Below are 15,505 nucleotides of genomic sequence, written 5' to 3'. Positions count from 1 at the left end.
CAGATTTGCGGCGAGCGAGCAGCCCGGGCCACGTGACCGCCTGACCACGTGACGCGCGCCGCCGCGACCTCTTCCGCTCGCAGGGCCCAGGGACTCCCGGTCCTTGCCTGCTTCCGCCTTCCGCCCGCTTCCTTATTCCGCTCCACTCGTTGCCCTCCGCGGCTGTCGCCTTCGTCCCCGGAAGATCTCTGCGTCCTCGAGCCAGCCATTGTTTGCACTTGCCCGGGCACCAAATAAAGTTTTTCATTCAAAATCACCTTTTTTTTTTTTTAAGCTACATCACCCTCTTTCTCAGCTCCGCCTTCACTCTTCCTGCAATCGGTGAGACCCGAGCGTTGGGGCCGCTGGCGCCCGACGGGATGGCGGATCCTCCGGCGTCTCTCTCGGGACAGGACGTGGGGTTCGTCTCGCTTTTCTCCTGCCAACTATTGCCGAGAGCCAGGCCTAGCCGGGAACCTGTGGGTCACGAGCGGAGGGCGCCCGTTGCCCCGAGGCTGCGAGTTCAAGTCCCGCCGTAGGGCACCGCGTCCCAGGGCGCCTTCTGCCTGGTGGCTCCTGATTTATCCACTTTAATAAATACCCTTGTGTGTAGGGGGGTGAAAGTCGGGAATCTTAGATCGGTTGTGATTTGTGTTTAGCCCTGGCGCTGATCAAATTAATTCATAATCTCACAAACCAAAAATTCTGTCTGTACAAGAGTTGCAGGATCCCCAGTGGATACCTGAAACCCAAATCCTATATTTATAGTTTTTTTTTTTCCCTACACATACCTGTGATGAAGTTTAATTTATAACTTAGGTGCAGTTAAGAGAGAACCAAAAATAACAAAACAAACACATTGTAATAAAACTAATTTAAAACTTAGAAATTGTGTATTTCTGGAATTTACCATATGAGATATGTTTAGACTGGTTGACCACACCTGGGAAAGGGAAACTGGATGAGGGAGCGGGATTCACAGTGGTTTGGGGCTTTTTAGGTAAAACCGTGAATGATTAATATAACTATCATTTGCATAAATTAGATGACCAAGTTCATATTTAAAATAGGTCCTTTCTTGAAAATGTTGCAGGAAACAGAAGACAAAGACCTACTTGGGCAGGGAGTATATTAAAGCCAAAGAGGCACCAAAACCCCCAAATTTAAGTTAGCACTGTCCGTCAGGGTCCTGCAAATAAGGGGAGTGAGCTCTTGCTTAGGAGCCTCTGGCCTCACCTACCCAAGGACCTTATTAAAGGTGCAAACCTCTGTATGAGGAAATGTAATAGAAAAAGAACAATACAAGTGAAATCTCAAAGACCTTCATTTGATTTTGAATCTGCTGCTTTAGAAAGTGTGTCAATTGGTGTATGTTCCTTCCTCCTTTCAAAGTATTAGTAGTGATTTTTTAAAAAATTCTTATCAGAATAGTTAGTATGCATATTAAATGTATTCACTGTTGCACCATACTGGAAGCACCACAGAGTCTTAGTGTGTTTTTGCAGTTTTTTCCCCTTAAAAGTTTTACAATTATTACTTAAGAAAACCTTTGAAGAAATTCTTAAGCTACAGCCCAATATTTTGAAAACTAGAATAAGATACTTGAATTTTCAGAAGTGTAGTGATCCCAGATTAAATTTGGAATAAATTATTTGAATAGAGGCATTCTTCTCAAAACTATCTTGTAAACTTTTTTGGTTTTACTTTGTGTTTGGTGATCTGAGGTGTAAACACTGCTAAGCTCTGTATTCTAGATGTTTAAAAAACTGCATAGAATTTCACCACCTAATAAATCCTGATTTTCCTCACTGAATCAAATATGTTTTCTTAAAATCTAATGCCATAGAATGATAATCTGTAAATCTTGGTTTTCACATCTGTAAAATCAAGAATCTCTTTAATTTTATTAATGCAAGTGTAAGTGTTCATTTTTAGACACTTCTGGAAAATCTCTATTTTAGCTAAAAGAGTGAGATAGTAGTTTGCCTTAATTTGCTAGGTGGAACTGAATGAGGAATTCTTTGTATAGATAGAGAAGGCAGTAAGAAAAACCTTTGAAAAGAATTAAAATCAGCTAAGAATAGATTCATAAGTATTTTTTTAATTCGTTCTTCAAACACATTAGAGTCTGTAGGGCAGTTTTATATCTGTTGCCTCATCTTTCTAAGCAGATGAAGTCAGTAAGTAGTAGGCCTGGAACCAGAGCTTCCTTGATTGCAAGGCTAATCTTTTTCTAACCTATCACATTGTTAATCTAGTTTCTGATTCAGGAAAAGAAAAGGATGGAAAAGAATGATTAAACTGGGGATTAGAGGCACCAAGACAATTTAGCTTCTATGACATAACAGAAGTTTTCAGATTTTCTTACGTCAATATAGTAGACAAACTGATTTGCTTTTTTTAATAGTTGCATGAAAAGGAATTTTAATTTAAATCAGATGTTCCAGAAACCAGAAGATGACCTATCTTCTAGTGTTAAAGCTACTAAGTAATGTATGTGACTCTCTCTTCTAGATCATTTGCATATCTTACAATTAAAGACAGAATACCACTGATCTTAACTAAGGCTATTGATACATTGCATCGACATAAAAGTGAATTTTTTCAGAAACATGGAGAGGTAAGAATTGTGTTTTAACTTTACCTTTTTGACAGAATAAGAGTAGGTATTGAAAGTTTTTGCTTTCATGTAAAATGTCAAAATGGGCCAAATATTTGTCTGGTTTTACCATAGTGTGTTGAAGTCAAGTATAATCATGGGTCAAGCCTATCTCCAGCCTAGAAAAAAAGAATTGTGCTCTTAATAACCTAGTCTGTCAGGTTTTTAGACTTCAGAACATATTATTAAATATATACCATGTTATAAATGGTGATTAGGTTGTTGACTTGCACAGAAAAACTCTTTTAATTTCAAACTTAGCTCAATTATAGTATTTATATTACTAATTTAAGGTCATGAGTCCTAGAAGATCAGGCTGCTATGCAAAACTAAAAGTGAAGAGTAATATGAATTATGATTGATTAACATTTTGCGATTGAAGTTGTGAAAGATTCACTGCCACTCAGAGTAGTGTAGGGCTTTGGAAATCACCTTGTCCATTTAGTTAATAGGTGAGGAAAATTCTAAATATATTGTTGGAGATATAGGTCTTTAAACTTGCAAGTCCAGTAATAATTCTTTTATATAATAGACTGAAAGACCATGCATACACCAGTACATTTTTTTTTTTTTTTTTTTTTTTTAAGAATTGAAAGCAAAGATTTAGAGAATGATTGGTGGTATTTTCCTGGCTAAGCTTAAAGGAGTAAGACAGCACACAGGCAATTTGAGTGTAATGTTGCATTTCCTTAAATCTGTTTATTTTGTCTTCAAAACCAATCCTGGCATAATAGAGGGCACCTATTGGTGTGTGTGTGTGTGTGTGTGTTTCTTTTTTGCTGGAATGGATGTTGAACCCAGCAGGGTTCTATCTCTGAACTATATTGTGAGCCCCTCCCACCTTTTTTGAAATGAGCTGTAAGTTGCCTAGGCTAGCCTCCTGGGTACTTGGGATGTGTACCACTGGGCCCATCTCTGTGCCCACCTGTGCCTATTGTTCTTTATTGCTGAGTCTCACTTGTCTTGATCACTGACATTTCTGTTGATGTTCCATTGTTATCACATAAGCATGATTTTGTTTTTGTGGCTATACACACCACTCAAGTATCATTTTACCAAATTTGGGTCATTTGCTTGAGTATTTGGTCATATCCTTAAGCGAATTACCATAATTGTTTTGTAATTTCAGTATTTTCCACTGGAGTGACCTAAAATGTAGTATGGTCAAGTCTTAGCATGTTGTTGCTTGGCCTGTGTGCTCATAATCATTAGGGGACCATTCTGGTTAAGAATGAGAAAGCAAACTACTGCCCTTCCAGCCCTATTCTCTTCCTCACTCCTGGATACAGGACAAGACCTAATAAAATGCCAGCCTAAAGTCTGTTTTTAGTAACTTCTTTTTTTCCTTTCATGCCTCTCTCATATCTACAGCCACTCTTCTTAAGTCCCATGTGTTCTTCAAGCTTTCTGAACCCCCAGCTACAGCAAAAGCACACTTGTCCCCAAAGGAGCCATGCTATAGATTTCTGCCCTCGCTCAGTAGTCCTTAGATTACCTGGTTGGCAGATGTGGATCTTTTAGAGATGGTTCCAGACTTCATTTATCTCTGGCCCTGAGCACAGAGAGATGTCAAACATAAAGGTTCAGTAAATGTTTGATTTAAATTAAAGCAAAATAATAAACTGGCATTGACACAAACGTTGGTCCTTAGCTCTGACAAGTATTTGCTGCTTTAAAAGAGGGTACTTACACCCTACAAAAATCTCAGTTATTGGAATTTATTATTAAATAAAGATGCTAAAGACTCCAGGATAGAGATTTGGAGAAGAGAGTGCTCCTCTTGAGAAAGTTAGCCATGTTGGGACTAGCAGGCTTAGCTCCTAAAACTTCTATTTTTTACAACCTCTTCTGTTTCTGAACCTGGAGTATATAAAGCTTCAGCCTTTGGTTCCAGCAGCAAAACAGATTTCTATTTGGGGAAAAAAAATTGAAGAGTGGGTGTTGGGGATGTAGTTCACAGAACTTGACTAGCATCAGCAAGGCCCTGGGTTTGATCCCCAGCACCACAAAAAAAAAAAAAAAAAAAAAAAAAAAGGAAAAAATTGGAGAGATGTCTGTATTGAGTATTGAGTATTTTGGACATTATAGGCCTGATGGTAGGAACTGAATTCCCTTGACATCAACATGGTAATAATGATTTTATAAAATTATTCAATTGAACTTGATTATTTCCTGTATTTATTCTGTATATGTTTTAATAGGTTTATATATATGTGTTTTTAAATTAGGCAGGAATTTTGCTGGTATAAAACTAAAGGTGCCGTGTCACTTTATCCTGATCCCATTCACTTGTCCCCTTTCCAGTTGTCCTGTTAGGTGATATAAAATTGCAGTGCCTTTTCTGTTGGGATCTCTCTCACTTATCTGGAATGTAGTAGAGAACAAAGAATAAGAAAATTCTGAGATGCCAAGAGAAATCTCAGGAAGGCCAGAATTCCTTTTCTAGCAGGGCCACCAGAGAAATGTGAAAGCTACAGGGAACTTGGCAGTGGTTCCTTCCCGTCTGTGGTACTGGTCCACCCACCTGAAGGTACAGAAAACCAGAACTTAAAAAAATAAAATGCAGGTAGATAAGGCATGATTATGTTCATATGAGATCTATGTCTTCTCTTAGATTTTCAGCTTAAGAATTCTAAATTTATGTGTTTACAAGAATTTGCAAATAAACAATAATTTTGAAATATGGTATTTTTCTTTCCTTCTTAAATTTAGGTCCTTATCATAAAAATACACTACCATAAAGGAATTACATACACAGGCACACATTCACAGGCGTTTTTTCTTCTCCCTCAGGAAGGCGTAGAAGCTGAAAAGAAAGCTATTTCTCTTCTTTCCAAATTACGGAATGAATTGCAAACAGATAAACCAATTGTCCCTTTGGTCGAGAAATATGTTGATACGGACATTTGGAATCAGTACCTAGAGTATCAACAGAGTCTTTTAAGTGAAAGTGATGGGAAGCCAAGTTGGTACCGCTGTCCGTGGTTGTATGTAGAATGTTACATGTATCGTAGAATTCATGAAGCAATTATCCAAAGGTAAGTATAAAACCATCAAAGAGCAAATGATTAGAAAGTTTGTGCCTTTTTAAAATTGTAAAATGATAAGTTTTGAATATAAGCAAGTGAAAGCCTGAATTCAGTTGAGTTCAGCAAATAATTTACCATTGAACATTTCCACAAATGGTATCGGTTTAATAGATTCTTGGTCATTTGAATCCATTTGCCCACAAGTAGACATGAGATTGAATATCTACTATGAACTTCTAAGATTCTTATAAGGACTTCTAGAGTTAAACAGATTATACTTATTAAGCAAAAAATGTTAATTTTAAAATAATTATATATTAAAAAATCAAGGTGAGATAAACAAGCATATGTTTAATTCATAAAAATAGTATTAGAAAGTTTATAAGGAGTCATCAGAACAGTGGATCACTCTATCTTAGTTTTAGTGTGGATATTTTGTTTGGGGTTAATGTGAAGAATGCAGATACAAACATTCCATCACACTTAATTAACATGTATTTCTGTTGGGAATGTCTAGGAGTGAATCACTGGCTTATAGTGTGTACATACATATAGCTTCAGTAGATTCTAAAGTAGCAAACATTTCAAAATGAGAACTTACACATTTACGTGAGGTCAAAATAAGGTTCATTCTTAACATGGGGCATGACTTTAAACTTGTGAATGATTTGTTAATAAAACATAAGAACACATGTTGCCAAAATGGTCTTTAGGAGACCACCTGGTGATAAGTTTGTTGGGCTTTGTGGGCCGTGTGGTGTCTGTAGCAGCTGCTCAGTTCTGCCATTGTGTGAAAGCAGTCATCCACAGAATGTAAATTAATGAGCACAACTGTGTTGCAAGAAAACTTCATTTGTGGACTCTGAAATTTGAATTCCACATATATCCCAAAATACTGCTTTTCTTTTCCTTTTTTTTTTTTTTTTTTTCAGTGCTGGGGATTGAACCCAGGGCCTTGTGGATGCAAGGCAAGCACGCTACCAACGGAGCTATATCCCCAGCCTTGCTTTGTGATCATAAGTGTGAAAATCGTTTTTAGTTTGCCGATTACCTATTATAGAACAGAGGTGGTGGGTCTGATAGGGTCAAGCTGAGGTTTGCTGACCCTGCACTTGAATCTCTTTGTCCAAATGGATTTTATTGTTTTAAGTCACCTTGAGAGACTAAACTGATTTCAGTAGTGCTGTCATTGCTAAAAATAACTTTGTATTCTTTGGAATTTCTTCCAGAGCCAGTTTACAACTTCAAAAAGAAAATTAGTTTTATTATTTTCGTCACTCTTTATTACCAAAAATATTTTTATTCAATTTGATTATATGTTTTATTCTACTGAAATTGCTCTGAGTGATTTTTGGCTTTTTCCAAAAGTAAACTGACTCCAGGGGATGAATGAAGACATGTGGTCACTGATAGAACATTTAATGATAAGCCACGGTTCTAAAGAGAATTCCAAAAGTGCTTTGTGCAATGGCAGCATCCTTGGAATAAAGGTATAATAACTTCCTATGCTGACTGGCTGATCAGAGGGAGGCAGCCATCATTTGGCTGTGTAAATGCTGGTATGTTTTTAAAAAAACATCAATCTTGTTACAGTCTTACATTGTTTTTACCCTAACATGGATGGCTCCCAGGGAAAGTAGCTAATTTAGAACATCAGATCATCAGAATGTCTTTTCTATTCCATAAAGGCTATTATTTTAGTATTCCTATCTTCTGAGTAATATTTATCTCACTGGACAGCATGAAGATGTAGCCATCACATAAACATAGCCTTTGATAAAAACCTGGGAGTAAAATTTGACACACAAAATCTATAAAATCTATAAGTAAATGGTCATATTTGTCCTCATGAAACTTAGATTTATCTCAAGTACTCATTGTGTTTCCATAATACTCTGGGTTAACTGTGATTACTGCATTGTATTCTAAATGTTCTAAAGGTTTCAATATATTATATCTATATATTTGTTACTAGGAACTCTGTCACATTTTATACTCAAACAATGGTTGTTAAATTAAAGCAGTTATCTTAAAATTTTCTTAATCTGTCTCCTTTTGTTCTGGATTCTCTGCTGGGTAAATAATTATGGACTATAATTCTTTACTACTTCCAGTAAAATAGCTGATTTGAGAACCTTTGACAATTAAAATGAGTTTGGGGACTTATTTTTGTGTAACTTGCTTATCTGTGTTATATCTAGTATCTGTTACTACTAATTATTGAGACCGGATCATTTCTTCCCTTTAAAGTACTACAAGTACCCAAATATGTTTTTTAAAAAAGATACAGAGTTATTATAAATGTTTCACTTAATATTTTTCTCCTACTTTAGTCCACCGATCAATGACTTTGATGTATTTAAAGAATCCAAAGACCAAAATTTCTTTGAGTCACAGGAATCTGTCATTGCTTTATGTACTCACTTGCAAGAGTTGAGGAGAACTATTGAAGACCTAGATGCAAATCAGCTGAAAACTCAGTTTTTTCAACTTCTGCAGGTAAAGATCTGAAACTCTGAGTGTGTTTTTTACTCAGTTCTGTAAACACCAATATTGTCAGCTTACATAAGTATTTATAGATCAGTACTGTATGTATCATTAGTAGTTTTTTAAACTAGATTTTTTATTTTTTCCTTTTGAACTGTCTTTTAGCATTAGCTTGAATTTAAAATGAAAGAAAATGAGCATGCCAGCTCTTGACTCCTGGCTAGCTGATTCTTTTTAGGGAATAATTTTCTTTGAATATGTTTTTTGTCCCATAAGTAGAATATACTGTAAATAAAAATGAGTACTGGGGCTGGGGAGATAGCTCAGTCGGTAGAGTGCTTGCCTTGTAAGCACAAGGCCCTGGGTTCGATCCCCAGCACCCAAAAAAAAAAAAAAAAAAAAAAAAAAGAAAGAAAGAAAAATGAGTACTAATTTATTTTCTGCCATCTAATTTGGCCAGCTACCCCAGGCTGTCACCCTGTTCCCAAATAAAGGAGACCAAAGTTGCCTTCTTTTATTGCCCACACTGAGCAAAAGGTTAACATCCCAAGAGATACCTGAAGGTGTTTTAATTTGCAGGGAATGTCAATCTATTTTAAAAAGTCAGCACTCCATGAGTATCCACGCAGGTTCTTACAGATCTACTGTGTCAAACACTTCTAGATAACTGTGCATTTGGTGGTAGAAAAAACAGACCAATTATCCTGTCATAGGACTTGTAATCTTGAAAGACTATGGATAAATAATTGGAACAATAACTGTAGGTGAGGGCTGGGACTGTAGCTCAGTGGTAGAGTGCTTGCCCAGCATGTGTGAGGCACTGGGTTGGACTTAAAGTACCACGTATACATAAATAAAATAAAGATCCATTGACAACTACAAAAAAATATTAAAAAAAAATAACTGTAGGTAAAATGAAAGATAGGGGAAGGAGGCCAACTGAGAACTTGATCTCATTTGATGAATGCCATTATTTATGCTGTTGTGTGTGTTTCAAACTATACAAAACAGTGGTCTTGGATACTTACATTACTACTTAAGCCTTCTACTTTTTAAAAAATTCATTCATTTATCCTTTTAAAAATAATACTCTGAGTTGGAACGTGTATTTTCCTAATTTTACTTTATTCTTCTTTACCAAGACAGGGTCTTGCTGTGTTGCCCAGGCTGGCCTTGGGCTCCTGTGCTCACACAGTTCTCCAGCCTCAGGCTCCCAAGAAACTGGAGCTCAGGCTGCAGTGCTACGCCTGACCGTTTTCCTTTTTTTTTTTTGGGGGGGGGGGGAATGGGGAACAGTACCAGGGATTGAACTCAGAGGCACTGAACTGCTGAGCCACATCCCCAGCCCTGTTCTGTATTTTATTTAGAGACAGGGTCTCGCTGAGTTGCTTATTAGCACCTCACTGTTGCCGAGGCTGGCTTTGAACTTGGGGTCCTTCCTCCTGACTCAGCCTCCTGAGCCACTGGTATTACAGGTGTGCACCACTGCGCCTGGCCCGTTTTCCTTATTTTAAAACACAAAGAAAGTAGAGTCTTTTGGCTAATATTTATTGAGTACTTCTGTATGTGAAGTATTTGGTATATTGTTTGTGTGCATTATGTCATTAATTCTCACAATAACTCTGTGAGGAAAGTATTATTGCCTAATTTTTCAGTTGCAGAAGCTGAGGCTTAAGAGTATGTAGGTAATTTGCCAATGATAGTTAATTGAAGATGCTGGGATTTGAATCCAAATCTGATTCCAGAACCTACAGTCCTAAACGTATAATTTTATAACTTCAAAAAGGGGCTACATATCATTTTCTACAAAGTAAATTTGAGTATTAATTCAACTTTAATCCAAATTATTGATTACAGTGGATCTAGAGTTGATATCATCTTATGTAAAGAGTTAGGTATTGCAAGATTGTGGTGTCCAATTTCTTATATTACAAAGAGCACCAAACCTCAGGCAGGTTGCCTTGTCCTAAAGGTTATGTAATTAGTAAATGAAACTGGGCTATTTTAGGGAGGACTGGGAGGAAAAAAGTGAGTTTTATTTTTCTTTTAACTCTGAATTATAAACTCTGATCCTCTCCATAGTAGTTGATGGTGTTTTAATATCTGCAACATGTAAAACCTTCATTCTGAATAAACAATGTAGGTGCTAAAATCATTCAAACCAGTCAATTTGTGTGTGTGTGGGGGGGTGGGTACTGGGGATTAATCTCAGGGATGCTCTGAGATTAATCCCCAGTACCACTGAGCTATATCCCCAGCCCTTTTTATTTTTTATTTTGAGATGGTCTAGTTAAGTTGCCCAGGCTGGCCTTGAACTCGTGATCCTCCTGTCTCAACCTTCTGAGTCCAGTAGCTGGGATTACAGGCATGTGCCAGCATATCTGACTCTAAACCAGTTTTTTGAAAGTCCCTTACATATTGAATAAAAATTTCACTCTTTCACCTTTTTGATAGAGCACCATGTAAACATAGTTTGCATTGAGAAAGTATGGATTTGGTGGGCATATTTGGAGTTTGTGGAAATAAATGAATGTTTATTATGAATATTCCTGGCAACCTCCTCCTTCACCTCCTGATAGAGTTTTGTTGGTTATTCAAAAGAAGGATAACTGTTTTGTACTTTTCTTTTTCAGATTTCACTCTGGGGAAATAAGTGTGATTTATCTCTATCAGGTGGAGAAAGTAGTTCTCAGAAGACTAACGTAATTAATTCTTTGGAAGATCTAAAACCTTTCATTTTAGTGAATGATATGGAACATCTTTGGTCATTGCTTAGTAAATGCAAGAAAACAAGAGAAAAAGTGCCCATAGTTAGAGTGGATATTGTTCTGGATAATTCTGGGTTTGAACTTATTACAGATTTAGTATTAGCTGACTTTTTGTTGTCCTCTAATTTGGCTACTGAGATTCATTTTCATGGAAAAAGTATTCCATGGTTTGTTTCTGATACTATGATACATGACTTTAATTGGCTTATTGAACAAGTAAAATATTATGATCATAAGTGGATGTCAAAGTGTGGGGTTGACTGGGAAAACTATATTAAAATGGGTAGATGGGTTTACCATGATCATATGTTTTGGACTTTGCCTCACGAATTTGCAGCAATGTCTCAGGTTGCCCCTGATTTGTATGCTGAACTACAAAAGGCATGTTTAATTTTATTCAAGGGCGATTTGAATTATAGAAAGCTGACAGGTGATAGAAAATGGGCATTTTCGGTTCCCTTCCATAAGGCTCTGAGTGGCTTCCATCCGGCCCCTCTGTGCAGCCTGAGAACATTAAAAGCTGAGATTCAGGTTGGTCTGCAACCTGGGCAAGGGGAACAGCTCACAGCTTCGGAGCCCAGCTGGCTAGTCACTGGGAAATATGGAGTGGTTCAGTTTGATGGTCCACTGGCACCTAGCCTAGAAGTCCCAGGCGAGTAGAAGGATCTGAGAAGCACCTTTTCATCCTCAGAAAAGCAGAGTGTGAATTTAGTCCCTTGCCTGTGCTGTCAGCTCTGGGAGGCCTAGCTTGGCCTTCTTATCAACTTACACTCTGGCTGAATTTTCCTTGGAACATTTTACCCACTACAAGGTTTTGGGAATATATGGTTTAATGCTAGTTACAAATATTTACACTTTTGTTGGGATTTTAGGAACTATTTCAAATATTTTTAATTGGGTAGAAAGAAAAACATAAGTGAATTCTGCTTTTTAAGTTAGTTAACTTTTTTCTTAAAGAGTATGCTGCATGGTATTTAATAACCCAGGCAACATGGAACTTTATTTAACTTACTTTTGGGCTCTTGAAATAATGATTTTGTGAAAATATACATTTGGATGACTTTGTGAAGAGAGGCAATTTTTATACCTGTCATGCTTGAACACAAAAGTGAAACTTACCTCATAAATTAATTGTAACTTTTGTTCTAGAATTTTATTTTATTTCAGTACCCTGTTTTATTTGCATGCAGTTCTATTTTTTATTAACTTGTGGAATGGATGTTAGGAAACATGAAATTGAACAGAGTGAAACATGATATTTGAAGGAATAATCTTTTACATTCTATTTATGATATGCACAATCAACTGAAATTATTTTATCACACAAGTGTTTTAAGTGGGCAGATTTTTTGATTGTAGTTTTAGAAAAATGCTTTAGCAGGAAAAGAGTTTTATGCATTGATTTTGGATACTACAATAATGAATTCATTTTTTATATTACACATTTTATTGGTCATTGCAGATATTAAAAACTAAAAATTCATGTCAATTTGTTTTAAGTGGAAATGTTTTGCTTGCACTGGAATAATAAAATGAATAGTATTTAAATTTTTCTGTGGTTTTATTTTTTACCGGGGAAAAATCTAGAAGATTAAGAATGAGATCTGTATAATAAACTCATAATATGTATTATATACATTGCCCAAAGTAGCTTTCAAGTAATATAACTTGTAAATGAAGTTATAATCTACGTTCCTAAGTGCCTAAATTTTTTTTAAAAAGTACATAAAACCACACATTTTGAATTTACTATTTTCTTATCTACATGTGTTCGTGTTTTAAACATAGTTACCAGAATGTTTACCACATTTGAATTATTTGTAGACAATTAATTTAGGACACATTTGTATATTTGAATTGTCTTCATAGCGACAGTGTGAGCCATTATGTATTATATTTACCAAAGCTCTGGGGGTTTTTTTGCCATTTTTACCAGGCAATTTGCTAAGAACGTGACATGATGATGTATGGGGAAGGAGTACCTCCTGACCCCTCTCCCCAAAAGGACAAAGAACAAGAAAGGTGACACTGGAAGCAGAAGTCAGTTTAAGGTGAGACTTTTAGCAGGCACAGTGTAGCAGGCCTGTAATCCCAGCAGCTCTGGAGGCTGAGATAGGAAGATTGCAAGTTCAAAGCCAGCCTCAGCAACTTAGCGAGACCCTCTCTCAAAATAAAAAATAAAAAGGGCTGGAGATGTGGCTCCGTGATAAAAGTACCTCTGTGCTCAATCCCCAGTTCCAAACAAAAACTGGAAGTTTTATAAATACTTAGGAAGGATGGCCTTCCTGTATTTTCTTTTAAAATTTATTCTAATTAGTTATACATGACAATGCATTTTGACACATTGTACCCAAATGAAGCTTCCTGCATTTTCACTAGCTGATTTTTAACAGCTTTATGGAGATAGGATTCACATACATTTAAAGGGTTCAAAATTTTGGTATATTCACAGGGTTGTGCAGCCATCACCACAATCTAATTCCAAGCATTTTGGTCACCGCTAGAAGAAAGGCACCCTTTAGCAGTCATTCCCCATCCACCGGTGCTTAACCCTTGGCAACTACTAATCTTTTTGTTTCTGTGGATTTACCTGATCCAAATATTTCATGTAAAGAGAATCACAAGGGCTGGACATGTAGCTCAGTGACAGAGCGCTTGCCTAGCATGCAGGAGGTCCTGGGTTCAATCCTCAGCACTGCAAGAAAGAAAGAAAAAAAAAAGAGTGGGAAAAGAGAATCAGTATACGGCCTTTTGTGCCTGGCTACTTTTGAAAGTCCATCTGTTGTAGCATGTTACCACTACCTCTTCCCTTTTATGGCTGAGTAATATTCCATTGTATGGGTAAGCCACATTTTATTCATTCCTTAGTTGATGGACATTTGTCAGCATATTCACAATAGTCAAAATTGTTTCCAGTTTTTACTGTTATGACTAAGCTGATATGAACATTCACTGCACAAGTGTTGGTGTGTATTTGTTGTTAGTTCTCTTGGGTGTATATACCTAGGAGTGAGTGTCAGATCACCTGATAACTATGTTTAACATTTCAATCACCTGCTGAACTGTTTTCCAAAGTGCGTAGTTTTATATTCCTGCCAGCCATGCACAAGGGCCCCAATTTCTCCACATCCTTTTAACACTTAGTACTGTTGGTTTTGATTATAAGCAGTCTGCTCGGTGTGATGCAGTATCTCATTATTTTGACCTTGTATTTCTCCATAATAACATCGAGCACATTTTCATGAGCATATTGGTGTATGTGTTTTTTGACTAAGTGGCTTCAGGTCCTTTATTCATTTAAAAATTAAATTATCTTTTCACTATTGAATTGTAAGATTTAAAAAAAATATGGATACATCTCATTATATATGTAAATATTTTCTCCTATGAGTTGCCTTTTCACTTTTTTAATGATATATTTGCATCACAAAATTATTATTTTTTTCTTTTATCACAAAGTACTGTCTTTGATGGGTCTTGGTTTCTTTTTCTTTTTTAGCAGTACTGGGGATTGAACCCAGGGCCTCGAGCATACTAGTCAGGCTCACTACCACTGAGCGTCACCCCCACTCACAACTCCGTTTTTGAACTGCTTAAAATTCCTTGAAGGGCCACTGAAGTGAGGAACTGAGATTGGGCAATGGATAGGGTTCTGCTGACGGCTCCCAGATGTCCCCAACACCGCTCAGGGTCCACCTGAGCAAATATAACCTACATGTTTGGCTCAGGTGCCAAATATTAGCAGGCTGAGGACAGCTGGTGTTAGTCAGGTGGGGGGGGGGCACTCCACTGAAGAGCTGAGGGATCTTGGGAAGCTCTCCCAAAATAGTATCAATTGTTCTGACAACCAAGGGTACCACGCTTGATTATGAAAGAAGAAAATGCAGCTTATAAATTTCACGGCATTCCCTCGTATAAAACAGATCTGATATCCTAAGCATGTGAGGATGGAAATGTGGACTAAGGGTGTGTAGGCAGAGGGTGGTGTTCTTACTGAACAGCAAATAGACAAGATTTATTAACACGATCCAACTTTTCTAATTTAAGGCAATGTTTCATGTTTGAGAAAAATACAAAAATATAAAATACAATATAAAATACAAAATAGGGCTGGGGATGTGGCTCAGTGGTTGAGTGCCCCTGGACTCAATCCCCAGTTCTCCCCTCCCCCCCCAAAAAAAGCTGTATCAACATTATTCAAACATTCACTTGAATTTTAAGAAAACCCCAGGACGAACTGAAAACACAATTATTAAAATCCCCTCTCCTACCCATTTGATTTTCCTAACACAGGTCTCTGTGCCCAAACCCCAGCCAAGTCTTATGCCAAAACATCTCCTGATACAAAACTTTTTCCTCTGCTCTTTTTTTTTTTTTACTAGTTTATAAGTGTGAAAGACTTTGAAAACTCCTGTACATGCATGGCATTACCTAGATAAAGGGTTGATGTAATGTCTGACACAGTAAGCAATAGGCAGTATCTTGAAATTATAGCGAATGAACCAGAGGAAAAGAACAGAAAAACAACAATAAGAACAAAATATCACTACCTCCAGATATTCCTGTTAAGATTTTGATGTATA

At 36.9% G+C, this 15,505-nt stretch overlaps 1 protein-coding gene and 1 long non-coding RNA gene across 2 annotated transcripts in view; one reads left to right on the top strand and one right to left on the bottom strand.

Annotated features, from left to right (window-relative positions):
• Positions 1 to 142: 142 nt before the first annotated feature.
• Positions 143 to 12,633, top strand: ARMT1 (acidic residue methyltransferase 1). The gene is made up of 5 exons (XM_079146644.1): positions 143 to 400; positions 2,494 to 2,599; positions 5,432 to 5,676; positions 8,001 to 8,166; positions 10,788 to 12,633. Exons 1-5 carry the CDS (start codon positions 360 to 362, stop codon positions 11,580 to 11,582), a joined length of 1,353 nt encoding a protein of 450 aa, XP_079002770.1. The 5' UTR covers positions 143 to 359; the 3' UTR covers positions 11,583 to 12,633.
• Positions 11,615 to 15,505, bottom strand: part of LOC306665275 — a 29,323-nt gene continuing 25,432 nt past the window's right edge. Inside the window, exon 2 of the long non-coding RNA XR_013764959.1 lies at positions 11,615 to 13,610. This is a non-coding gene — a long non-coding RNA (uncharacterized lncRNA). The remainder of the gene's footprint in view (positions 13,611 to 15,505) is intronic.

This window comes from Sciurus vulgaris (genome assembly GCF_902686455.1).
Source record: "Sciurus vulgaris genome assembly, chromosome: 7".
Lineage (NCBI taxonomy): Eukaryota > Metazoa > Chordata > Mammalia > Rodentia > Sciuridae > Sciurus > Sciurus vulgaris.
Note: the sequence above shows the minus strand (reverse complement) of the source record. Positions and strands in the feature narration are given on the sequence as shown.